Source organism: Cololabis saira, chromosome 23, assembly GCF_033807715.1.
Source record: "Cololabis saira isolate AMF1-May2022 chromosome 23, fColSai1.1, whole genome shotgun sequence".
NCBI classification, from domain to species: domain Eukaryota; kingdom Metazoa; phylum Chordata; class Actinopteri; order Beloniformes; family Belonidae; genus Cololabis; species Cololabis saira.
This window is the reverse complement of record NC_084609.1, coordinates 17,862,694-17,888,825: the sequence shown is the minus strand read 5'-3', so window position 1 is coordinate 17,888,825 and position 26,132 is coordinate 17,862,694. Positions and strand designations below refer to the sequence as shown.

The 26,132-nt window shown below is 40.9% G+C and overlaps 2 protein-coding genes across 2 annotated transcripts in view; one reads left to right on the top strand and one right to left on the bottom strand.

Annotated features, from left to right (window-relative positions):
• wnt5b (wingless-type MMTV integration site family, member 5b) overlaps window positions 1-26,132 on the bottom strand; it is a 92,363-nt gene that overhangs the window by 14,765 nt on the left and 51,466 nt on the right. The gene's annotated exons all lie outside the window — the stretch shown is intronic.
• fbxl14b (F-box and leucine-rich repeat protein 14b) lies at window positions 20,352-24,028 on the top strand. The gene has a single exon (XM_061714431.1). The coding sequence runs from the start codon at window positions 20,957-20,959 to the stop codon at window positions 22,157-22,159; it is 1,203 nt and encodes a 400-aa protein (XP_061570415.1). The 5' UTR covers window positions 20,352-20,956; the 3' UTR covers window positions 22,160-24,028.

Here is a 26,132-nt window from a genome sequence, read left to right as displayed (position 1 = left end):
ACAGCACACACACACACACACACACACACACACACACACACACACACACACACACACACACACACACACACACACACACACACACACACACACACACACACACACACACACACACACACACAGACGACCATGACTCTTGGAAAGTCCTGCAGTAAAGAAAGGGCGTGTTGAAGCGAGCTTTTCTCAATTCATAACCGGGTCTAAAAGACAAACTGCGGCCATGGGCGGTGAACCTGCAGAGGAGCTCTTTGATCTGACTCAGTGCCTCTCTAAAGACTGCGTCCACAACCGAGGGTGGGCGAGAGGAGGACTTGAATGGGGCCCCTAGATCTACAGAAACTGATCAAAACATTCATAAAGTGCCAAAGGGAAGGCGTTTCTCTGGGCTCTTCTGGCTCTGTGACAAAGAATACCCAATGAAATACACTTAACACATGTGATGTAAATCTTAATATTACACTTTTAAAGTCCAAAGTGATATATATTTTAAATTTTCTCTCTTTGGATCATTGCAGTCAATCAGACAACTAACAGCAGTTCTTACATTACGTTAGAAATTTACAGCCAGGCAGGGACTAAAGAAGGAATAATAACTGGGTTTGAAACAACAAGAAAGCCAACTAACCTGGCAGCTGTAGTAATAGTAATAGTAAAAAGCTGTAGTATAGTAAGTTGATTCCTGGACTACGAATCCAGATGAAACATAATTATTCTAATTTTAAAAATAACATGGCTTGTTGAGGTGTTTGTAGTACTAACTGTGCCTAGGGTTGCCACCTTTCAGAAATAGAAATAAGGGACGCCCTGATTTCAGCAGCGCAGGAGCCAAAAGAAAAAAGCCCCCAAACTTCTAAACTGAATAAAAATGTGTTTATTTTTATATACAATTTTTATATAAAAAAACTAAATGCTTTGATTTCAAGTTTAAAGTGCTTTAATAGCATTGAACTTGCATGACTGTACAGACAGCCAACCATACTAGCAACTGAAATAGCCTCCTATGCTACTGTATGTCCACATCAGCCCAAATGTATAATATAGCCTACAGGTGAAGAATATGGTGTAAAAGTTAATTTATTTCAATAATCCAACTAGAATATGGTGTAAAAGTGAATTTATTTCAATAATTCAACTAGAATATGGTGTAAAAGTTAATTTATTTCAATAATTCAACTAGAATATGGTGTAAAGGTTAATTTATTTCAATAATTCAACTAGAATATGGTGTAAAAGTTAATGAAAATACGGTACAAATCGCGTCCCGTATTAGTTCAATACGGGACGCAACATTTTTTTCTCAAATAAAGGACAATTCCGTATTTTACGGGACGGGTGGCAACCCTACTGTGCCCAGGTCTGAGCTGGCCTGGAACGATCCACGGGCCGTGATGCTAATTCACGTTACATTACATTTATCATGACTGAATGTGTCCTTTCAGATTTACCTACTGCAACAGCTGAAACAAAGTACGCCAGAGCTGAAACGAAGCCTGCTAGCTCCATACCAAGCTGCAGCTGCAGCTTGGTACCCAGGCGTAGCTGCACCGGCTACGGCTGCGGCCCTACCCAATCTAGCCGGTTGAGCTGGAGGACAATGTAAAAGCTCATGGACAAACTCTGACATCAAGTAAAAGACTGACAGTGTCAAATATCTGCAGACAAGGCAAAAGACTAGGTTCAAAAGCGGCGTACGTTTATGGACAGGATACATTTGAGCACTGTTTCTGTTGTGGTGTAGGGTTATTGTGGTTGGGTTTTGAGTTTGTGTATTTGTATTATGCTTGCTTCTTTCGTTTTGATCTTGTTCCCTGTTTTATTTTGAAAGTCTGCATCCTTGTGTATAGTTTGACTCCCCTGGCTCCCATCTGTCCTGATTGTTTGCACCTGTGTCTCATCAGCCTCAGTCTGTGTATATTTTCTTGTCCGTTCTTTCCTCCCTGTTGGTCTGTACTGTTTGTCTCCCTGATTATGGGCTGTTCCTGGTTCCAGCAAGTTTTGCATTTTGTTTGTAGTTTTTGGATTCCTGCCTAAGCAGCGGTTTTTAGGTTTAATGAAATACTATTGTTTGGAGCTCCTGCCACCTCAGTCTCCAGCACTTGGTTTCTGCTCCATCACCATATGACCGTTTCAACTATTTATGGACATGTAATAACATCTTCTTACAGGATAAAAACATTGACATTCAGCTGTTTATGGAAGGGTTGTTCTCACCAGGCAGCTCCATCCTTCTACCAAATTTACCACTACTCTTCCTCTTTATGCCTCCAAACCATCTGAATCTAGGTGCTTTTTTCTTTTACCTCCAAGGTGTCTAACTGCCCTCTGATGTGGTCATTCTTAATCCACTTCACCCTTGCCACTTCCCAAGAAAAGCTTAACATCTTCCACTCTTCTTCCCGAATCCTCGTCAGAGCTGGTGTCTTCCTACGGCTAATCAACCCTTCTCTGACCTCACAACGCTTCTTCTTCTATAACAGATATAGTCAGACACTCTTCTCTGCCCTTTCCACCCTGCAGGCACTCTTCCAATGTCTTTGCAGATTGTTTTTGCTCTGTGATGGTGGAGACGGTTAAGATCAGGATTTGTCTGAGAGTTGGTACTGCATCATCATCCAGCTTCGGCTCTGCCTCTTTACGGGACTGAGATTCCCCCAGAGTCTTTAAGGGATATGAATGAGGAATTGTAGAAAGGGAAATTCAGAATCTTTTCCCAATATTTCTTTGAAAATATAACACAAAAACATTGTTTTTAAAGATTCTCACACGTCTTGAGAAAATGGAAATCCTGAGTACATCCTTGCCCCTCAGACGCCATCTTAGACGAATACTTCTTCAAAATCATCAATTCAATCCCATCTGTTTGAAATAACATCATTATTATTTAACTTTATTGCTTAGCCTTGATCGTCCCCGTCATACTTTACCTTGGAATGTGTTTAAAGTCACGAGTACAAAAATGAATATATGATAATTTATTAAACAAAGTTGAAAAGATTAAATTATTAAATGTTTGGGATTTATACTGTCTGCATGAAAGTAAAAGTAAGTAAAAAAATTATTGATTATTTTTTAAATAAATGAGTACGTTCATAATTTTTTAGTTTGGTGTTACAGCAGTACATAGAGTATTTTGACTATACAATTAGGCACATTCATGCTAGCAAAGCTACCTGAATGAATTCCCTGATTATCAGTTCACTTTTAAAATGAAAATGGGGAATTCAATATTATTGGTTTAGTTTAGTTTATTTATTTCAGTCACAAGGCTCTGTACGTGTCACGGTTTTGTCAGTTCCTGTTTTATTTTGAAACCCGTGTCTTTGTATTTCAGTTCTGTCTTGTCCTTCCTTCCCTTGCTCCCTGCTCGTCCGTACTGTTTCCTCCCTCCGTGTTTTCATGTCAGGTTTTTGTAGTCTTGATTTATGTTAAGCTCTTGTTTTTCAATCCTGCTAAGCAGCGCTTTTCTTTTATTTAAGTAAAATAAATCACTATTTTTGGAACTCTGCATCTGGGTCCTACTCCACCATTTCCTGACAGTACGGACATGTATATAACAATGAAACCAAAACAAAGAAAAACAAAAAGCCAAAAGCCAAAAAAAGTGTACCGGTAGGTTGAAACATTTGCTTCTTTAAGTTACCCTTTATTCAAAACAAACGACAGCAGACTTTTAGAGAATTTAACATGAAATGAGCAAAATGTAACAGAAACCTGAATCTTCATTAAAACAAGGAGCTCATGGCCGAGTCTAATATTTAATCAATATAATATTAAACATTTAAAAAAAAGAAGATGTGGGCTACACATCCTTAATTAATTCTCACAGTTATTTAACACATTTACTCCCTTAATAGATATATTTCTGGGCTTTGTGTTTGTTTTAACTCTGGAATTTTATCTAACATATGTTGCATTTCATAAAGATAACTTTTCATGCTGTTCCTGCACAGATGTACTAAGCACAAATAAAGTTCAAGGTAATAGTGATTTAAGTAAAGTCACCCTATGTAGAAATATCTCTTTTGACCACAAAAGCTGCTGTGTTCACAAAGGAGCTACTGAGTTGGTACAGTCTTGTAATATTACTTCTTCTAACAAGAGGGGCTTGTTTTTGTGTCCAAACAAACATGTATAAACTTTCTTGAGATATGCTGCCTCCATGTGGTCAGAAGGAGTATTGCTATACAGTGGGTTTTTGAATATGAAGTGTAAAGAAGTCACTTATTTAAATAAGTTACTTTACTGTATCTAAAACCACACTACATATATATTGCACATATACATAATCACCATCGCTGATCAATGTACTGATAAATTAAATGTGGTTCATACTGAGAGGTTTTTGTCCTATTGACACTGGACTAAAGTTGCCCCTGGACCTGCAGTCATTCTGAAATTACACCCCCACATCTGTATTTAGTTCTGTGCATTCGCACTGGATAAGTGAAGTATGTGGTTTTACCGTTACAGACATTGATCCGGAAGTGACGTTGAGACATTGCATTTTATAGGAAGATTACCTTTTATTAAACATTAAAAAAGGATCTGATCAGAGAAGAGTGGGATTTCAGCACATTTGACAAAGCCTTAAACATTTGGTGCTGTCAGAGAGACTTATAGTTGATGAAAGATAAAAAGTTTCATACTGCGTGATGAAGCCACACGTGTCGTCATCTTGTTGTCGCTTTCCTGCTGATCTGGAATTCTTGTTTCTTTTGAAGCTTAATGTTGATTCATTTCTTTGTGTTTGTCAGCTAAAAATATCGGATCATTACACTATATGTGGTGGATAAAGGCCGAGTTTGTAACATAATATTTCACTATGGACCATAATTGCCAAAATTATGCCCGAAAAGAAGCAGAAAAAGGCGAGAAGATTCCAGCATGCAATCATTGAATTACTGACATGTGCATTTGGATGGGATTAAAATGATCTCATGACCTCTGTGTTTGCTGAAATAGAGTAATTCATTTGCGGTGGAATTTTCACTTAACAAATCACAGACACAGCGCATTTGTACGGGATTAAAATCACACACACCCGCCGTGATTATTACAAATCACTGCAGGTCCCCAGATAATTTTAATCCCGTGCGAATGTTGATGATTTCAGATGGCAGACCATTGCACCACTCTCTACTGTTGCTTTATAGTGTTAGATGATACTAATTAATTTAAAATGACAATACTGCGTAGATATACTGCAAAACTCTTAATCTAGAAAAAATGTTTAATGTGTTCCTGACTGATCTGAAGTCTTACTTACATATATATACATACATACATATGTATATGTATGTATGTATGTATGTATATATATATATATATATATATATATATATATATATATATATATATATATATATATATATATATATATATATATATATATATATATATATATATATATATATATATATATATAATGTTAAATATATTTTTAAAAAGAGACTAACCCTATTCTGCAGCGTCAGAAATACAGTATAGCACATGATTTGGCAACAATAATGTGACTTTGTAGTTGGTTTACTGCCAACTTGTGATGCTCCCGTTGAGACACAAGGAGGAGCAGTTCAGCCACAGTCCAGACAAGAGGAAAGGAAAAGAGGGTAAAAAGAAACAGGGTGGGGTGAGGGCACAGAGGCACAACTTGGACAAAGTGAGATCAAGAAAGGAGTGGGAGGGGAAAAGGAGAGGGTGAAAGAAAGAGGGAGTGTCCAAATGAAAGACAGAGAGAAGCAGAAAGGGGTGGAGGAGGGAGGGGGGGGGGACATGTCCCTGGAGGATATGAGCAATAGCCATGCAACATGAAGCAATGCCTGAGAAAGCCGGCAGCTCCTCTCTGGATTAACACCAGTCTCTCTTTTATTGCCTCCAGTGCCAGACTCCAACACGAGAACCAGTCAGGTTTCTCCTGCAGGGAAACCAGCTGCTGTCAACTGACGGAGTCTGAAAGGGGAAGGGATGCTCGGTCCTCGGCCCTGCTCTGTACAAGAGACAGAGCATTTTAATCTGCGTGACAGTTTATAATCTTGTTTCTCCAAAGTATGTGGTGTATGAAAGTAATTCACCTGCTCTGAAAGAGACTGGACCTGAGGCTCGTCTAGATGAGATGGTGTATCTATCCTGTCACGACGAGTGCTGCGTTTGGACAGATCTCTGCAATGTTGATGCAGTTCTTTTTCTCTTTTTATTTAACCAATTTGATTCATCAAATCTTTTGGCATGTGTTCAGATCTGTTATGCAAGTAAAAGGTGCAAGACGTCAGTGTGAGATACTCAAGTTGCACCTCTCATATAACATCATATTACAATATTTCATTATAAGCAACGGTTAGGAGAAAGACCCTGATACAAATGCTGATTATTTAGAGACAAAAGTGTTTGTTTGTGATGGGATCATACAACTCTATTTCCAAAAAGTGGAGCCGATGTTTCGGCTTTTAACTGTTTACGTTTAAGTGGACATGTGAAATGATTGTATGAATCTAAATATCACTGGGACACCTACCCCCCCCCCCCCCCCCCCCCCCCCCCCCGGTGACTCGAGCATCTACGGGATCCACAGCAACAAATTTTGTTCGTGCAACGATCGGTCAAAACTGAGGCCAACAATTACACAAAATGGGCCCTTTTTTTTTTTTTCTTCCAAGAATTCATTTTGACCTCAAGCATCCTATTTCACTTTCAATCATTGAAACACCTTATGTCCCTTTTATTATCTGTTAGAGATACACACTCCACTTCTACAGGCAATCATGCACACATGTTCAGCAGCAAACTACCACATTCACTGCTTATATCATGCTCTCACTCACACACCCTGAGGGACATGCAGTGGGGCTTGGAAGCAACTTTGGAGAGGCTTTGGGCTTTAAATCTGTCTCTTTGCTTTTTTTCCTTGTATACATGTGTGGTTACATGCATGATAGCCGGAGGAAGTCCATCCTCTTTTATTCTATTTTTCACCCTTCATTGCTCCTGTTCCCTCACTTCTCTCTGTTTCCCGGCTCCGTCATGCCTCCCCTCTTCTTCTCCTCTTTCTCCCTGTCCCAGACTCCGTCCATCCTCTCCACCGGCCCCCCCCCCCCCCCCCCCCCCCCCCCCCCCGTCTCCATCCATCCTTCTGTCAGCTGGCAGAAGATGAGTCATGCCTCTAGCTGGGAGGCTAAAACTCTCTCTCTCTCTTCTTTCCCTCTAAATATATCGCCTTTATACTTCTCCTCTGCAGTTTTTCTGTCTCTTTCTCGCTCGTTCTCACACTTCTCCCTGCTTTGTGTCACCATCTGTTTTTCCTGCATCCCTCTGCTTTGTTCTGTCACTCCACGACAGAGCTCTGTCCTCCTTCTTCTCTCAACTCATCTCACACTTTTGTCTGAGTCAGTGTGAAAGTGATATTATCATTTCTGATTGTATTTGTTATAGAGTTAATTCTGTCGCCACGTCTCCACGTGTGAAAGATTTCAGCCTTATTCTGTCAGCTGCAACACTGATTTGCAATGGGCCTGTTGTCAAAGTATGACTTGATTTTCTGTCATCACAGTTGAAAAATGCTAAATCAAGAGGGTTTTAACTCAAGCGATTAAAACAATTCAATAAGATGAATGTGATGATAAAAATACAGTATTATACACCATTTGCTGCAATTTTGTATGAGTATGACCACAGACTCACAGCCCTTTGACGTATGAGAAGATATCAAGGAACTTAGCTTTGGACTAATCTTTTAGGTAAGCTTTAGCGTAATCAGCTTTGTTTTAGGTGGCAGGAGCATTTCTTCCTGCAGAGATATATCTCTTGAGAGGTGGAAGAAAAAAAGCTCCTTTTTTCTATAATTCATTTATTTTCTAAGAGCCGATGGGTTGTGAGACAGTGCTTTTACACACGTTGATCTCTTATCTCTTAAACTGCTCTGAAGCAGATTAGGTTTCCACCACAAGTTGCCATGGTGATACACTGAAAACCCAGAGTTGAACCTACTTTGTAGCACAGGTCCCAGGACTCTTCAAGCAGTTAGCTGGAATAAGGTATTTCTATCATGCAGTGGTCCACGATGGTTTCCTGTACATTTCTACCAACACCATCCCTCCGGCTTCCAGATCTGGACCTTTTTTTTTAAAATTAAAGCTGGAAATCATTCGTTTCACATTCACTTTCATTCATTTTGGGTCCACAGTCACGTTTCAGGACACGTATCAATACGACATGCTCTGTGACAAGTTACATCGTGTATGTTTTGTCATCATCTTTTGCAAACCTATTCTTAAGTGAACAAAAGCAGCAGCTCATGGATGTAGCTCCATTACTGTAAGTACAGCAGTATTTACAGTACTGCATGTATCTCCAGTACTGTAAATACTACAGTACATGTCCCTCTAAAGGAAGTGGCTGTAAAAGGAGAGCTGCCTTCATCAAGCTCAAAGTAAAAGTGTAAGCCAAGAGGGACACGCTTTTCTTTTCTTTGTGTTTTTTTTTTTTTTTAGTTCAGGAAAGAGGATCCAAATGCAGGACATCAGGCAGACGGGCACAATGCATGAGCAAGATTAAACTTTAATAAAACATACTGGGGAGGTGCTGAAAGAGTATATCACAAAAAAAGTAACAACTAAAATGGACGAAATGTCCAGGAAATTAAAAGTTCAACAAAAGTCCAACAAGAGATGAATATTAATCCAAGGAGGGGAACTGCAAGACTCGGAAAAGCAATGAAGGAAAAGCTCAAACTAGAAAAAGCAAGAGAGGACACGTATCCAGGACACAGGTGGACGACCAGGCTTATGAAACAGGTGAAGAGGACACTGGAAACTCATAGATCTTCTTTCACAGCAGACAGCAGGATAAGCACAGGTGGCATTAATAACATTAATGGCTCAATTCCCTTTAGTGTACCAGTAAACAATGGTTGCACGCCAGCATGAACAGCAGCTGCCCCCCCCCCAGTGGAATGTGGCCATCACTAATACACCTGTGCATTTCAGGTCAAAAACTCACGGTGGAAAAAGGTATGTTGGCAAAAAGAAACAGGTGAAATTAACGAGGACAGAATAAATGTTGTTTTTTTTTTTTAAAAAGGGGGAAAGACAGAAGTTCAGCCAACAAAGACACTTGAGATAAGCGATTAACAAAACACAAGACTAAGCAGCTATGACAGAAACATCACGTTCTCCTGCTTGACGTCCTGCCAGTTCGCTCTGCTGGGTGTAAATTGATGAGGCTTAGCTGCGCTTAAGTAGCAAAATTACTTTTAAAACTATCTTGAGTGGAACAGAGTGGACGGCGGCTTCTGAGACTTTTCTGAAATGGGCTTTGGTGCTTCTGGGGGGGCCCGGCCGCATTGATGAGGATGACTGTGATACGCAGCAGCTCATCCAGTGGGACTCAGGACTGAAGTTCACGTTAAGTTGCACAGACTGGCAGGACATGAAAGCACACTGGAATAGCCTTGATGGGCTAATACAATCTGAGACGTAATATTGCAATTCATTTCATTAAATTAACATTAACAAAGAGTACAGACATGTACGTGTGTGTGTGTGTGTGTGTGTGTGTGTCTGCTTCGGGGTTGTGGAATGATCCTGATGAATAATTGATAAACTCCACATATGTATTTTTCTGTTGGTCTTTAATTTAGAGGTAGCAGCCTGCATGAGGGTCTAAATGAGGCTAAATATTAACAAAGTTAGAGTGCAGGGTGGGATACACGTCTCCTTGCATCAAAGCAAACACAAAGAAAGTGGACACAACAGTTGAGATCAAGTAAAGCTTCAACTGCAGGTTAAATAACGGAGTAATGGGGTCTAAGAGGTCACGTAACATTCTTACATCATGCATTTGATACCAGGTTAAATTTAAATAGTGACGGTGCCATTGGCCTGTTATGTTTGACATTTCAGAGGAAATGGCTGAGCATAGAAAGCTTCTTTTTTTGTTGTCACACTGGAATCTTGAAGCTGGATCCCCGGGAACTGAGAGAGGAGCTATCGTGCCCGGGCCACAGCCGAGGATTTCCTCCATGCTCCGAAGTTCTGAACCATGCTAGTCTCCTAATCCCGCCCCCTGGAGAAATTAACACAATTACACAAACACACACTCACCCAAACACGTCTAAACAACGTTCACACAGAAAATGATAAAAAGGCGTGCAAGTAATTCAAAGACAAGCACTCTGCAGCACACACACACACACACACTTTTATTTATTTATACATTTGCGCTTTCTATCAGTCATCACTTCCTCACTTCCTCCAGGGAGCAAGTGAATGTCAAAATCAACTTCTCCACCCTTTGGAGGTGTAGAACAGAGATGTTTTATCCAAATATTGCAGCATTAGTGCGGGTAAACACATGCAGATGAAATGGCTGGTCTGGCCTGATTTCCTGCTTGTCCCTGAATTTACTCCTCTGGCCTGCAAATCTGTTAAAAATCTTCAATGGTGCCAGGTCAGAAAACACACAACAATAAACATGTCTGCCACTTTAAAGGGGACGATTTAAGGTAATGTTAATGTCCAAAGCCTGATTTAAGCCTAATCCGTATTTCTCCATTGAATCTATGTGGTAACCTTTGCCAGAGCCTGCCATGCACATCTCCAGAAATGTGGCTATGAAGGGATGAGCATCTTACTTCCGGGTTGAAGCCAACCCGGACGGTACAAATGTTGCAGTTCTCCCTACTGACCAGTAGGGGTTGCCTGCAAAAATGAGTCAATCTCCTCTACCTCTATGTTAAAATGTCCAACTGCACAGCAGAAATAAACTTATACACAGTCTGGTGCAAAAAACAGTTTTGGTCTCCATAGTTTCACATTTCACATCCATCACAACTCTGGGAAGGGCAATATTTTGCACCAAGTCAGGCGAATTTAAATTGAGCGATACATTTATTTAAATATGTGGAGTAGACTTTTGATTAGCAGTTGACTCGGCCCATGGCTAGCCATTACACTTCCTCATCAGTCATCGTCATGCTACGAAGCATGGCCAAACAATCTGCAGTTTGTATGAACTATATTTCACCAATGAAATTACATCTGAAACTGGATATTCTGCTGTAAACGCCTGCTGGCAGCTTCTCAACTCCTCCGGTGCTGATCAGCTGAAAGAGCCGGTAGCCACGGTAACTTTGATTGACATAAGGTGGGTGTGTTCCAGCCAGCTTCCCAGGCCTGTTTGCTCCGTCAATTTGAAAGATGACGCAGTACGGGGGAAAATCTTCCGAAAACCTCAGGGAGACGTCACAGGATTGTTGGTCCAGTAATATTTACAGTCTACGGTCACCACGCGTTGGTATGACACAGATAACAACAAATGTGATCCGTCCACTTGGTATTTCCTTTCATGTATTTCCCACTCATACTTTTTCCTTGTAGTTTTCAAGCCAAGTAGAAAAAGGACAGATTAGTGCAATGTAAGTAAAAATGACTGTTGCTCAGCTCTGCAGAGAAGGGCCTGCACCGCCACCTTGTGCTTGGTGGTGTTACTACAGAGACGCGAATGACAAGTTGTAAAAGGCAACAACGTTGGGCCTGTACGTGGTTCCTAGAACCATAAATTTGCTTTAGTCCTCACACTACATTAAATGTTTTGTTTTATGTTCTTTAATCTCTGGTGTTTTCTAAAATCTCTTGTCGACGCTTGTTGTTGTTGCGCTTTGCACTTTAGGACCACTGTACTTTGTTTTATCCATGTCATAACTGCAACCCTTTCATGTTGTATTACCAAACACCAAAAAAACCCACAGAACACAAAAAATATCACGCAAAAATTTGGACTTTGTGGAGAATATGTAGGAAATCTTAATAAATCTCTAAAATTAGGCTAGCGTAATGACATGAGAGAAGTATTTTTTTTCCAGATTTGTTTTGAAGATAAAAGAAAATTGAAGATGGGTTTGTAGTCTGAGCTGCTTTTTGTATTTAGATAGACTGGCCTTGAATAGCTTTGGTTATCTTAAATCGCTCAGCGTGACATGCATCTGGAGAGTTGAAAGATCTGGCAGAACATCCATCCACTGTTGGTGCGTCACCGCTGCCTAATGTTTATACAAATGTTTCGATGCCTGTGAACAATCTCAAGATAAAATCTCAAAATGTATTTTGACACAGACATGTGTTAGTCAAACAAACCAATTTGGCTTTTTATTCCACCACCTTGTGTGGTATTTGCTTAACTTGTGAGCTCACCAAACCTAATAATATTTTGCGTATCTGTGAAACTCTTTCGCCTCTTCCCAGGTTTATGACACATGCAAGAGCCAAATAAAAGAGCAATGAAAATGTATTTAAGTGTTGCTGGATAACTTATCGGATAATCATTCATCTTGGAAGAGGACTCAGAGGACTTGAAAGATTCTTGCCCGCCACTCTGCTAACGTCCTGTTTATGTCCACATCAAAAGACCTGCCGAGTGAAATTTCTATGACTGAAAATTAGCTGTTTACCACCTTCATGGCTCGCCGCACAAACACAGACGAGAGACGGAGCAAATTCCAGCCAGACTAGCAAACACACATGCACACAAACAAGCACACACAACAATATGCAGCCTTTTCATGCCAACAGATGACAGAGTGCATTGAGAAAATGCCAAAATGCTGAGTACTGAGGGAGAGAGAGAGAGAGAGGGAGAGAAAGAGCAGACGGCTGAAAAATCTCCTATGTCAGACTGCAGAGCTGGCAGAAACGGCGAGCATTGTTGAGGACACACACACACACACACACACACACACACACACACACACACACACACACACACACACACACACACACACACACACACACACACACACACACACACACACACACCAAGGCAGAGTGTGTGGTGCAAAAATGGGAGGATGGCTGCAGTGCATAACACACGCGTACATGTACAAGCACGCACACACACACAGCCTTTGAGGCACTGTGGCGAGACGGGAGCACAGACGAGCTGTCAGAGATCGAAGAGAAAGTGAACAAAGAGAAAGAAAGTGGGGATAGATGGAGCGGGATGAAAGACTGAGACATGCACCTCCTGGCAGTGTCTTCCGTGTGTCTCCTTCGTGTCCAACTTCCCTTCCCATTTCTACATTTTGCACGTTGAACTTTCTTACTTAGGTCCCCCAAATGCTGTGTTTTTTTCTTCATCTTTTCAACTATATAGTTGCTGTTATTTAGCTGACATCCCTTTTTTACTCTCTCAAGTGTCTGAAAATTGATTTAGTTCTTGATTAGCCTCTTTGAAATGTGTCTTTTTTCAAACTAAAGTCGGAGCACAGAGGGGGATGTGTTGGCCTTGATATTCCTTCTCTGTTATCTGGATATCAGAGGGCTGCTCTTCAGCCAGGAATCATTGGCCGTTGCTCCCCAGAAGCTGAAGGGGCCAATCTATGGTTCCTGCATCCGGTTGTAAACACAGACTAAGAATTTGCAGACACACACATGGTTCCATTTATACAGTAATCTGGGTACAAGTCGATCTGGAATGCCGCTGCATTCCATTCATGGGAATATCAAATCTGTGGAAAATGGTGAATCCTCTTGCACTGCCTCTCCTCAGTACAGGGCTCACAAGCAGCCACAGCAGTGGAGTTACATCCAATAACCCATACCGATAGCAAGGGTGTCCATCTTTTGGCATCTTTGAGTTCGGTGTCAAAGTGTTGTCTGAATTCATCGGCTGTAGCCTTATTAGATGATTATGGTATGCCAAACTGAAGTCTTGACTGAACATGGTTTTAATAAAGTTGCTGGACACGAGATGTTCATGATTACCTCTTTTTTTTTTGCTCAGTTACCATTTGCTGAGGTTCTTAAAGGAATCTCTGCTGGGTTTGATAGTGAGACAGAAAGATTTTGAATAAAATTAAAACTTATTTTTACAAAAAAAACTACTTTTCTTCATATGCATGTCTCTGAAGTCACTCTAGCAGTAGCACATCTGACTGCATGGGGCCATAAACATCTGTTGAGTTCAGCTAACAGCCCCTGACAACATTGTGCTAATGAGCGGGGATGGACCAGCCTGTCTTGTAATACCACTTTGTCCCACTAGAGGTGCACTTTTTCCGTGTCTTACACCAGGAATGAATGGAGAAACGATACAGGGGGCCGTTTCTACCTGCTGCTGTCAGGCTCTAAAACTCCTGCACCCTGGTCAGACATGCAATAACAGAAACGGACTAAGCTGAAGACAACTGCACTGCTTCACTTCCATTCTGGTTGCTGCTATGACAACCCAACCCTCATTGGTCAGTTAAATAGGTAATAGATGACTGATTTTCAAGTTAGAATTGGCAGAGTTTGCTTTTTTAGTCACTGACCAATTTCCACATTGTTTGCACACTATGTTTGGTTGAAGATTCAAATTGAATATAATCAAACATTGTTCACAAGATGGTACGAAGCTCCTTTTTCAGTTCTGCATTGCTGGCAGGGTAGCAATTTGAAACCAAATAACACACCCTGAAAAGAGCAGCTGTTATTTAGTCTTTCATTGTAAAATTACCACTTTTTGCGGTGTTGACCAACATCACACACTTTGACATTAATTAGCCTGCTTTTTGTACCCCAGCAAATCAGTACAACAAAAATAGTGTTATTTCTTTGTTATTATGTGATTACGTAAACCGTGACATTGTGCAAGGCTGAATAATGTAAGTGGTAAGTAGGTATTTTTAGAGCAGATGCATAACACACACCAACATACACAAATACACATGCAGAGACCACATTTCAGTACAGTACTGGGTGAAGCAAGAAAACACCTGAGGGCACATTAAAGATTCATCGTGCGGCGTGTACAGTGAGCGGGCATGTGTGGGTGCAACGTCAGGGCACCGGCGTCATTGTTTCTGTCCGCTTTCTCTTTCACACGCTGCTGTGTGCGTACACTCTTTATGTGTTTTGGGTTTGTAATAAAGAGAAAAAGAATAACCAGAGTTGTGGTAATATCAATTCAGGAAGGTGTTAACCTTCAGTTGGGGGGGGGCATGTTGACACACGCCGACGTAACCTTGGCAACCAGCGATTAGTGTGGCTGCAGATGAAGCGTGTTGTTGAGGTGCGCAATTACCCATTTAGAGCTATGCCCTGAATCATCAAACACAGACATATAAAAGTTACACAGCCCAGGCACAAGACACACACACACACACACACACAAGTAGAAACTTAGGGAGGTCTGCAACACTTACGGGAGGTCTCACATCTATAAACCGAAACCTGCTAAATCCCATCATCATGCCCTCACCTCTGTTTCAACATCTCTATTCTTTCTTGCACTTTCTAGCCGATTTTAGAAACCTCCTTCTAACACACTGATGCCTCCTCTTCTCCCCTCCTCTTCCTCATTCTCTCATTTCTCCTCTCCTTCCCCTCATCTATCCATCCACTGCTGTCTCTTCTCTCTCACTCAGTGTGAGTGCCAGCTAGGGCCCAGCGGGTTTTCTAAGAGGGGTCTGACACGCCACAGCAGTGCGCGCGCGCACACACACACACACACACACACACACACACACACACACACACACACACACACACACACACACACACACACACACACACACACACACACACACACACACACACACACACACACACACACACACACACACACACACACACACACACACAGCGAGGCTGATCATGCAGAGGGAAACTTAGCTTCTGCTGTTGAGGCACATACAGACCTGTCGGCCTGTTTCATGTCCTCCTTTTTAAAGCCTTTGTTTCCATTTTAGGTTACCTCATCCCTTCTTTTATCTGTCCTGTCTGTGATCATTGTGCTGTACGGATAGAAAATTGCGAACAGCAGCATCAGGTGAAACTGCAGATAAAGAGACTTTTGCTGTTGAAGTTGGCTAATAAGTGCAGACACAAAACGCAGTCTGGATGGTTTTATTTAGGTCTGAGTAATAGTTTTCAATTTCGGTTTTGAAGTCGGGAAAAATGAATTTGTGAAGGGAACTAACTGCGTCCACGGCCAACATCCATATACAGAGACCATTTACTATAACAGAACATTCATGTCAGGGAAAACACATTATAGTTTATGATCAAATTAGTTTCTGTCAGCACCTCGATTTAATCTCAGGAGGTTAAGTCCAGCAGACCAACCCTGGTCGTAATTCAGGCACTTATCACAGCGAATTGGTGTTAATCTCCCTCTCTGTTTATAAGTCAAGGTTTTTGCAATATCATTATAAAGCTTGGTATTCATGTCAGGACTGCTATTTTTGAAAATGCATGATGCAGTCTGCGCCTGAATACCAAGGACATAGGTGTTGGCAGCCACAGGGGACAGTGCAGTTCACTGCTTTGTTTTTGCCCTTGATGAAGGTACAGAATATATGATAAAAGAGGAGTCACGCGTTTGAAGACTATGCATGTAGACCTCTGCATGCAGGATATCTTTAGGGCACATTGGATACGTCTATTTTATATATATATATATATATATATATATATATATATATATATATATATATATATATATATATATATATATATATATATATATATATATATATATATATATATATATATATATATATACTACAACTAGATAGATAGATGCGTAAATTTTCTCATAATTAGACCCACTGTACAATATCGACAATGTATTAACAAGCCCCGTTCAAAAAAAGCTTTAATAGATTAAACAATTCACTGTAGCAGCCAAGCAAAAGAATTTGAGCACTCCGTCTAAATGTTTTCAGCTTATGTAAACAGCTAGATATAATTTGTCAGTATTTTAACCTTCTAATTCATCAAATCCACCAGTCTGAACTTTCTGGAAGAGGTGTGTGGAAATAAAGTGTGCAAGAGCAGTTTAGAGAGAAATGGGAATCAAACTTCCTCTTTGGACTAACACGCACACAAAACCATTCTTTGTTTAGTTTCAATAGTTCCATTTTCCTATAGTTTCGATTTAAGAAAAAAGTATGATTATTTAAATGTACTGTCAGCAGGGTATTTCAAAGAAGTTGGAAAACCTCTTCTGCATGAAAACAGTTGGTTAAAAAACCTCTAAATATCTCATGGTTTGATGGAGCGATTGATGAACATGTGCCAGGTTTATTATTTTGTTTAGAAAGCGTAAGAAGCAAGAAGACATTATATTTTAATGTTTCTGAATTAATTTTGAATAAGTAGATCTTATCTCTGGGAAAGTTGAGCATATTTTTTTTATTAATTTAGGCTTATGCCATAATAGCTGCATAAAAATGACCAATTCTGACTAATTCATTTGTGAATTAGAATTATTTGAATGACAAATAATCGCCCACAAAGTTATCATGATTGTGATAGAACCCCATGACGGTGCAATTATTTCGGCATTTTGCGTTTCTCTGTCCCGCTCTGGTTTTTCTTTGCATGAGAATTTTCCAACTTGAGTTTGTTGATGCAATAAACTCTGCTCACTTGTTTTCTTCAAAGGTTTTATGAGGCCATTCAGCCATTTACAGAGGAAAGTTGTGTTTGTTTTTAACGCAGCGCAGCCTGGGAGCCCAAAGATCAGAGCCCTTTCATACCATTTGGTTTGTTATTTGCAAACTATTTATGGATTCTCTAAATATTTAACTACCATTATTGCGATTATTGAGTGTAAATGAGAAATTTCTAATTCATTCCAGTTTTATTTGGAATTCTATTTGCAGTTTTGCTAAACTGATAAACGATAACTCATTCACAGAGTGGTTTTAAAATATTATCCAGTTTTTAAAAGCGGTAAGTACACTGTTGTTGCTGTTATCAAAACTTGCTAAAACAGAGTGGCAACCATTAATTTAATATGAGCATACCGTATATTAAAAAAAACTCTGTTTAAAACATTTTCTTTGTTGTTTTTGTTGTATTTTTGGTTACATTTATGGTTTAAATGATTTTCAAAACATTCTGTTCTGATTTATATTTTATATAAGCCCTCATTTTTCTTCCTTCCCTTTATTTCTTTTTTTAGAAATAACATTGAGGATGAGAGGGAGCGGTGGTAGAGAGGAGAGTTTCTGTCAGTTGTGTGTAGCTTCCCTTTTCCATGTAGACGGCTTTTTTCTGCAGCATCTCTCGTTGTCCTTTATCCTCACCTGATCGCTTTTGCCTCTTTCATACTGCTGTCTTTCTCATCAGCTCCTCCTTCCTTTTTCCTAGCTCTAAGCTACTCTGCCACACTCCACAGGCCTCAGCAAAAGCTACTCCAATCATACTGCCTCTCTCTGTTGCACATTTACATGGGAAGACGTGCTCTGACACACGCTCTCATGTCTGTACGCTCACCTGGTACACCAGGTTCAAGTGGCAGGTGAGTGCATATACACTTTAAAATATACTAATAAACATGGGGGAACATCAGGGTTAAACATATACACGTATCAGGGAGGTTAATGAAAGTCCCAGATAGTCAAGAGTTTAAACGAAAAAAAATTATCTTGTGATTATTTACAGTAGAACTATATCATATTCTGGTGAAGTGAATAAGCAAAATTGAAAAAAACAAAAACAAAACAAAAATAAACAACATCTACATAGAGCTGATATTATTTCATTGTCATTAACCCTGATTAAAACAAGTCTTCATTACACAATAGATTCAAAGTAAGTGGTTTGTTTCTTTATAGGAGACAATAAAAAAGTCTCTATTTATAACAATTGGCGAAATATTGTTTTATCATGTCGCTCTAAAATAATCAGAATCAGAATCATGTTTATTTGGCCAAGTCAGGTCAAACAAGACAGGGAATTTGACTCGGTTATTTTTTCTCACTGTAGAGTAAATAGACAAATGACAGCTCTTATTAACATATACTTTTTTTTTTAAGTGAAAGGTGCAGCAGTATGAGGTAGACATGGTTATTGAAAGGTGCATTGTTACAGCATATGATTGTGAATATAAAGTATATGTAAAGAATATATATACAATAATTGTCTAATGTTTGGTTGTTTAACTTTGGCACAAATCTGAAAAGAAAAACTCGATAAAACCACTGAAACGTACGACGGAGTATTAGGGCCAAACTAAGACAAAAAAAGAGGAAATTACGAGAATAAAGTCGTAAAATTACGAGAATAAAGTCGTAATATTACGAGAATTAAGTCGTAAAGTTATGAGAATAAAGTCGTAATATTACGAGAATAAAGTCGTAATATTACGAGAATGAAGTTGTAAAATTACGAGAATAAAGTCGTAATATTACGAGAATAAAGTCATAAAATTACGAGAATAAAGTCGTAATATTACGAGAATAAAGTCGTAAAATTACGAGGAATAAAGTCGTAATATTACGAGAATAAAGTCGTAATTTATGAGAACTCTGAGCAGTCTTCTCCCTGTGTTAAAATGAGGAATATTGAGCATCTTGTGAAGTTATATTTTGGTATCGGTTTCACAAATAAGGAAATACACCTTTTGGCACATCAGCATGGAATTATTATCAGACTTTAAAGCGATTGTGCAAACAACTATTCTATTCTATTTCGAAGAAGGAACTACGGAAGAGTATTGGGCCAGGCAGGAGAAAAATACAAGTTGAAATGCTGAAGAAAAAAGGCAAAATGTTGACTTTATTCACATTACGACTTTTTTCTCGAAGTGCACAATAAAAAAAATCTTCCACTCTCTAATTTTTTTTCTCTTGCATGGCCCTAATACTCTTCCGTAGAAACGAGATTTTACTCAACTTCACTTTAATTTTTATATATACAAAATGTGTTTTTCTCTTAGTTCGTCTTTTTTCAGCCAGAGTTAATAATTTCAGTGACCGATGTAAACCTATTCCCTACTTTTACAGTAAAACGAGGGCGAAAGAAGAGCGTGATAAGAGTTGGACTGAGACAAAGAACACTGGAGTCTGTTTCATTGCGCTTTGAAAAGCCTCTACTCGCATTTCCAACAAGAACAATAACAGCAACAATGTCACTGTAAAACAAAATACAATGAAATAAAAACGCCGGCCGGGGCCAAGTTTTAGCGGACACGTGAGGGCCTCTCCAGCTGGCGTGGCTGTGTTTCATGTGTGGTCCGCTCAAAGGGTTAAAGCCCAAAGTGAACTGAATTGTAAGAAGTTGGTTTCCAAGGGAAACTGTTCGCACCGTTCCAGCTGAGGTGGAGCAAACCAACTGCGTGACACGGAGGGGGTAGGGGTGACCCGGTAAAATAAAATCATAAAAACTCACCACATTATGTGTATGTGTATAAATGGAAACGTAGTTTTTGGTATTTTTTATATAAAGTGATATGTTAACATGATTCTTTATTGGTTTTATTGTAAACCCCGGTAGTTTAACATAATTCATCCCGCGCACCCCTCCCGAGCAGCCGGAGTGCCGGGGTTCCTGCCAAGTCGGTTTGAAAAGAGCAGACAAAGGCTTTGAGCCCAGGACGCTCCTCTCTGCCTCTCGCCCTGCGTACAAAAGCCTCCCTAACTCTTCCGTCTCTGCGTATCTGTCATGGAGCGTTTTTTTGAAATAGGCGGCATTAAGAGTGCTGGTTGTGTTTTTACTTTCTCCTCCTGAAATGTACGACCGTCTGGATCCCCGCTTGGCCGCGAGAGGAAGGCTTTCTGTGGGTATAATACGAGGAAGCGTCGTCTGAGAGAGGGGGAAGGATTGACGCTTTTTCCTCCTCTCCTCCTCCTTCTTCCTTTCGCCCCCTCTTCTGCTCTTTTGGCGGATAGAGAGGGCTGAGGAAGAAATAAACATTTTTTCCCCCTTTTTTCTTTATACATTTGAATCCTGCTGCGCAACCCGACCGGATCACGTGGGACTGGAGAGAGTTGGATCGATTTTTGCACAGTTTTAGTAGAGAGGAAAGAAAGAGGCAGGGAAACACAACTCCTATTTCTCTTGCTGACTTGGATAACTGGGGACTTTTGATAGTTTTACATAATTGCAGGAGCTTGAGGGTGTTGGACTGGGTCCCCTTTTTTCAGCTTTGGAGGTGCTGGAGTATTGATTCTTATATGCCTGGGTTTTGAAAAACAATGGAGACGCACATTTCGTGCCTCTTCCCGGAAATTTTGGCCATGATTTTCAGTTATCTGGACGTGAGGGACAAAGGCAGGGTGGCCCAAGTGTGTGTCGCTTGGAGGGATGCATCCTACCACAAGTCGGTGTGGAGGGGGGTGGAGGCCAAGCTGCACCTCCGCCGGGCAAATCCCTCCTTGTTCCCCAGCCTCCAGGCCAGGGGCATCCGGAGGGTCCAGATCTTGTCCCTGCGCCGCAGCCTCAGCTATGTCATCCAGGGAATGCCTAACATAGAGTCCCTCAATCTGTCCGGCTGCTACAACCTCACGGACAACGGGCTGGGCCACGCATTCGTGCAAGAGATCCCATCACTTCGTGTTTTGAACCTGAGTCTGTGCAAGCAGATCACAGACTCCAGCCTCGGCCGGATCGCTCAGTATCTGAAGAATCTGGAGGTGTTGGAGCTGGGAGGCTGCAGCAACATCACCAACACTGGGCTTCTGTTGATAGCCTGGGGCCTCCACAGACTGAAGAGCCTTAATCTGAGGTCCTGCAGGCATGTCTCAGATGTGGGGATTGGACATTTGGCGGGCATGACCCGTAGCGCGGCAGAGGGCTGCCTGAGCCTGGAGTATCTGACTCTCCAAGACTGTCAGAAACTGACAGATCTGTCACTCAAACACATTTCCAAGGGGCTGACCAAGCTGCGAGTGCTGAACCTGAGCTTCTGCGGGGGGATCTCAGACGCCGGGATGATCCACCTCTCCCACATGACCTCCCTGTGGAGCCTCAACCTCCGCTCCTGTGACAACATCAGCGACACGGGGACCATGCACCTCGCCATGGGCACCCTCAGGCTCTCCGGGCTTGACGTGTCCTTCTGTGACAAGATCGGGGACCAGACCCTGGCGTACATCGCCCAGGGTCTGTACCAGCTCAAGTCCCTCTCCCTCTGCTCCTGTCACATCTCCGACGACGGGATAAACCGGATGGTGAGGCAGATGCACGAGCTGAGGACCCTGAACATTGGACAGTGTGTGCGCATCACGGACAAAGGGCTGGAGCTCATAGCCGACCACCTGACCCAGCTGGTGGGCATCGACCTGTATGGATGTACCAAGATCACCAAGAGGGGACTGGAGAGGATCACACAGCTCCCCTGCCTTAAAGTGTTGAACCTGGGACTTTGGCAGATGACAGAGAGTGAGAAAGTGAGGTGATTGGAAATGCCTGTTTTTGTGTGTGAATGCGTGTGTGTGTGTGTTTTGTTTTTCTTCTTTTTTTTTGGATGGAGGGAGAGCACAAAAGCCAGAGGAGTGGGAATGAAAGAGCAGGGAGTTTTCATATTTAAAAAGAAAGAAAGCCCTCTTTCTCCCTCCTGTATGAAGTGAGCCTCCTTCATGTGACCAGAATGTTCTGTTCAAGTGTTTTATTTCTCTCTCTTTCCATTGGCCTTGCAGGATTTAAATTAGTGTTTGGTATGATTTAATATTCTGCCTGGTAGAAAGCAATTAAAGCATTTGAGTCCATAAAAAAGAAAAGAAATCCTGTTAACAAATGTTCTAATCCCAATTTAAGTCTTAAGTCTTGTACTGGAATAACTTTAGAGCAAACAAGCTTAATGTTTTTCCAATCAAGTGTCATCTTCTGAGCAGATAACTTCACCTCTGGACACTTGTTTTCTAGAAATATCTGGGAGTCAAACTTGCATCCATTCAATTCCTTTTGTATTCAAAACAAACAGAGGTTGTAAGACTTAAGAGACTTTTATTTTTGCAATGATTTTGGATTTAACACAAATCTCCGCTACAGCCATCACGCCTAAAAGAGAAAAGAAGAAAAAAAAACAACAAACATTTGGCTACCTCCTATGTGGTTATTTTCAAAGGGTGTATACTGTTAAGAGAATTAAAAAAGAAAAAAGAGAAAAAAAAGCAGAGAATGAGTGAGTGGGAGAAAATGTGCCTAAAGGGACTGTGTCTGCCCCCTCCCCCATCCCTCCCTCCCTCCCACTTCCATGAGCAGAGTCAGAAAAAGGAGACCAGTACACAATCTAACTACCGTTGTTAATCGAGCCCCGTAAACGGCGAGAATTCACCAGAAAGAGCTGCGAAATCCAGTCAGATTACGAGAGGACATCACTTTATGCAAAATTCATGTATCCCACTAGTGTGCAAAAGCTTTTCTTATATTGTTTCCGTCATTCTTTAAGGGATAAAGTCCAACTTTAATGCCCTTTTGACCAATTTACAGGAAACAAGATTATGCGTGAACCCCGGCAGAAATACCTAATAGTGATTCTATAAAGACAGAGATATAGAGGAATGTTATAGCACATGAAAAAGAAATGATCACGCTGTTATTTAACAAATTGTTTGTCCTTATAGGATTATTAGGCTGTAGGTATTTTTGTAAAGGATGCTGATGGAGATAAATATCAGTGAATGTTCAGAGTACTTCAAATTGAAGTGATTTCTATGTCTTACCCTTTATTGATCCAAGCAAATCAGGGTTTGCCTCATGGTTTTATTTTCCCACATTAATACTGACACATTCATATTCATGTTGCTCCCACCGGTGCAGAGTGAGGAGGTCTGGTTTTTTTGTGTCTTTTCCCCCCTTTTCCTCCCCATCCTTCACCCCGTCTTCTTCTCTGAATAAAAATACCCCTGGATCCGTTTAGAGACATGCTTAGAATAAAAAGCAATCGATCTCTTTTTCTTTTTCTCTCCTCCATCTCGGGTTACAGAAATGCGTCTATTCCTTGCTCACTCCTCATCTCTCTGTCCTTTCACTCGCGCGCACGCACACACAAACACATACATTTAGGCTGTACACACATGCACACGCGCACACTGACGCCAGTGTGTGCGCCTTTTAATGTAATGCAATGACCTGCTAGAAAATGAATATACGGATGTGCGTCCTGCTGAAAAAGCTGTGTGTGTTTGACAGTAAAAAAAAAAAAAGAAAAGAAAAAGATGTACTGTATATTATGTGTTTGTAAAGAAGAAAATGCAGAATCCCAAATTAAATTGTTTTATATTCTTACGGTTAAAACAATTAAAGATATTTATATAATGAACAAATGAGCAGTGTGGGTTACTTTGTGTGTAGGTGTCGCACTTGATTGTCACCGAAATATTTCAGTGTCTGTAAAACAAAACAGTTCCACAATAATCTATTTAATGTTCAAATGGTTTATTAAATGCACTCTTTCATTTAAATCTATTACTTCTAATAGCAGCCCACACATTTGCGACTATTGTCTCTGATCAGTCCAGTCTTGCTTTTCAAAGGGGCTGGAAAGGAAAAAAAAAGAAAAAAATCCCTTTTGTTGTTTTATTATTTATGAGGAGACTCAAAATGGATGCTTGCTGTCTTGATTTGGCTGCTGTGCCTGCACAATTAATTATCACTCTGGCATTTATTATAGCAAACTGTTCTACCCTGCTGATTTTTTTAATCATCGTCTCTCCTTTATCCTCAAATGCGACCAAAAGGGTGTAAAGCTAAACTGGGAGGGCATGTTGAGTTTCAGATTCAAGTTTCCAGGTTTCCAAAAAAAAAAAGAAAACTAAGTTTTCCAGCTTAATTTCAGTGGATTTCATAAAGGTTTTGGCAGTTTTTTTTTTTTTTTTAGCGTTATTTCACATGTGGCAGAGCTGCATCTGTGCAACTTCATGTGCAGGGTAATGAGATCTAGAAGTTAGTCAGGGCACATTTCCCTCTTTCTGCTTTCCATCAGAACGTGTCCTGTGTGTGAAGTGACGCAGCATACACACACACACACACACACACACACACACGCGCAGACACATGAGGCTTGTCAGGCCAGTCACTATCCATTGTCCATCATTAGAAGTTAGGAAGGCAGGTTTTGGTGGTTTTTTTCTCTTCCCCTTTTTCTCCTCTTGTTCAGTCACGCATGCCAGATCCTAGACCAGGCAGGAGGAACCCCCCCCACCAACACACACACACACACACACACACACACACACACACACACACACACACACACACACACACACACACACACACACACACACACACACACACACACACACACACCACCCCATGCCATTCCCCACCACACACACACACAAACACACAAACACACACACACACTTCCTTTTAGCATTCCACACTATCATTCAAAGCATTTAAGCATTCTCTCCCTCCTGACTCTCTGTCCATGGGGATTTGAGGATAAAGGCCAGCAAGAGGGATTGTTGACTACAGGGACAGAGAAAAAAGAAGCACACACAGAGACTGTCAGTGTTGGCTGTTTCTTAAGTTTTCTTTAGCTGGCCTTTCGTCTTGTGCAATAGCACTGCAACGAGTGCACACGGAGGTCTCAGAGACATGTCTGTAACACATTATCTTACGGTATGAAAAAAAAAAGAAAAAGGCACAAATGACATAGCATTTCATACTACAACATTTAAGAGAGTTATCACGTAATATTGGGTATATATCTTGCCTTTACTACCGTATTGGTTTAGGTTTTGTAAGGGTTTAGTTGCATCTTGCAACAGAACAAACTCCAGCTTGAATGCAGCCTGAATTCATCTCAAATTAATAGCAAGGTGTGAGGCACAAAACCTAAGCGATTGTTTCTTTATCGTTTGACATTTGGTGTGCAGACCTTTTCCCGACAGATACAGGAGACGAGGTCATATAACGCGTTGCTAGTGAAAGATCTACAGGCTGAAATGTAGACCGGCGCAGATACAATCGACTGCATTCAAATGATAATGTGATACTTTATTAATCCCCGCTGGGAGAATCTCTTTGTTCGCTACCCTCCTCAAAGAGGTCAGAGGTCGGCCTCTGTTCCCGAGCACCACGGACGGAGCTACTCGGGAGTTGGTGTCTTGCTGGAGGGCACATCAGCAGGATGAAGGGTCGTCATGCGAGGTCACCTTGCTGCTCTCGCTGTTTGCATCTGGTGCGGGCCTCCAGTGAAGCACAGGTTCTCCTCATTATAAAACACTGCAACTTTTTGTTTCTTTAAGAAAACAATTCCCCAAACGAACTATGAGGAGAATACAAATTGCATCTATTATTACATAAGGCGTAATCGCAATTAGCATTTTGGAATAGAGACGGAGCGGAGACTGAATTAAGCTCAGGGGTTTTGCTGCAGCGTGTTCTGCGTGGTGTAGTCGGAGATTTATCACCCTGTTGCCA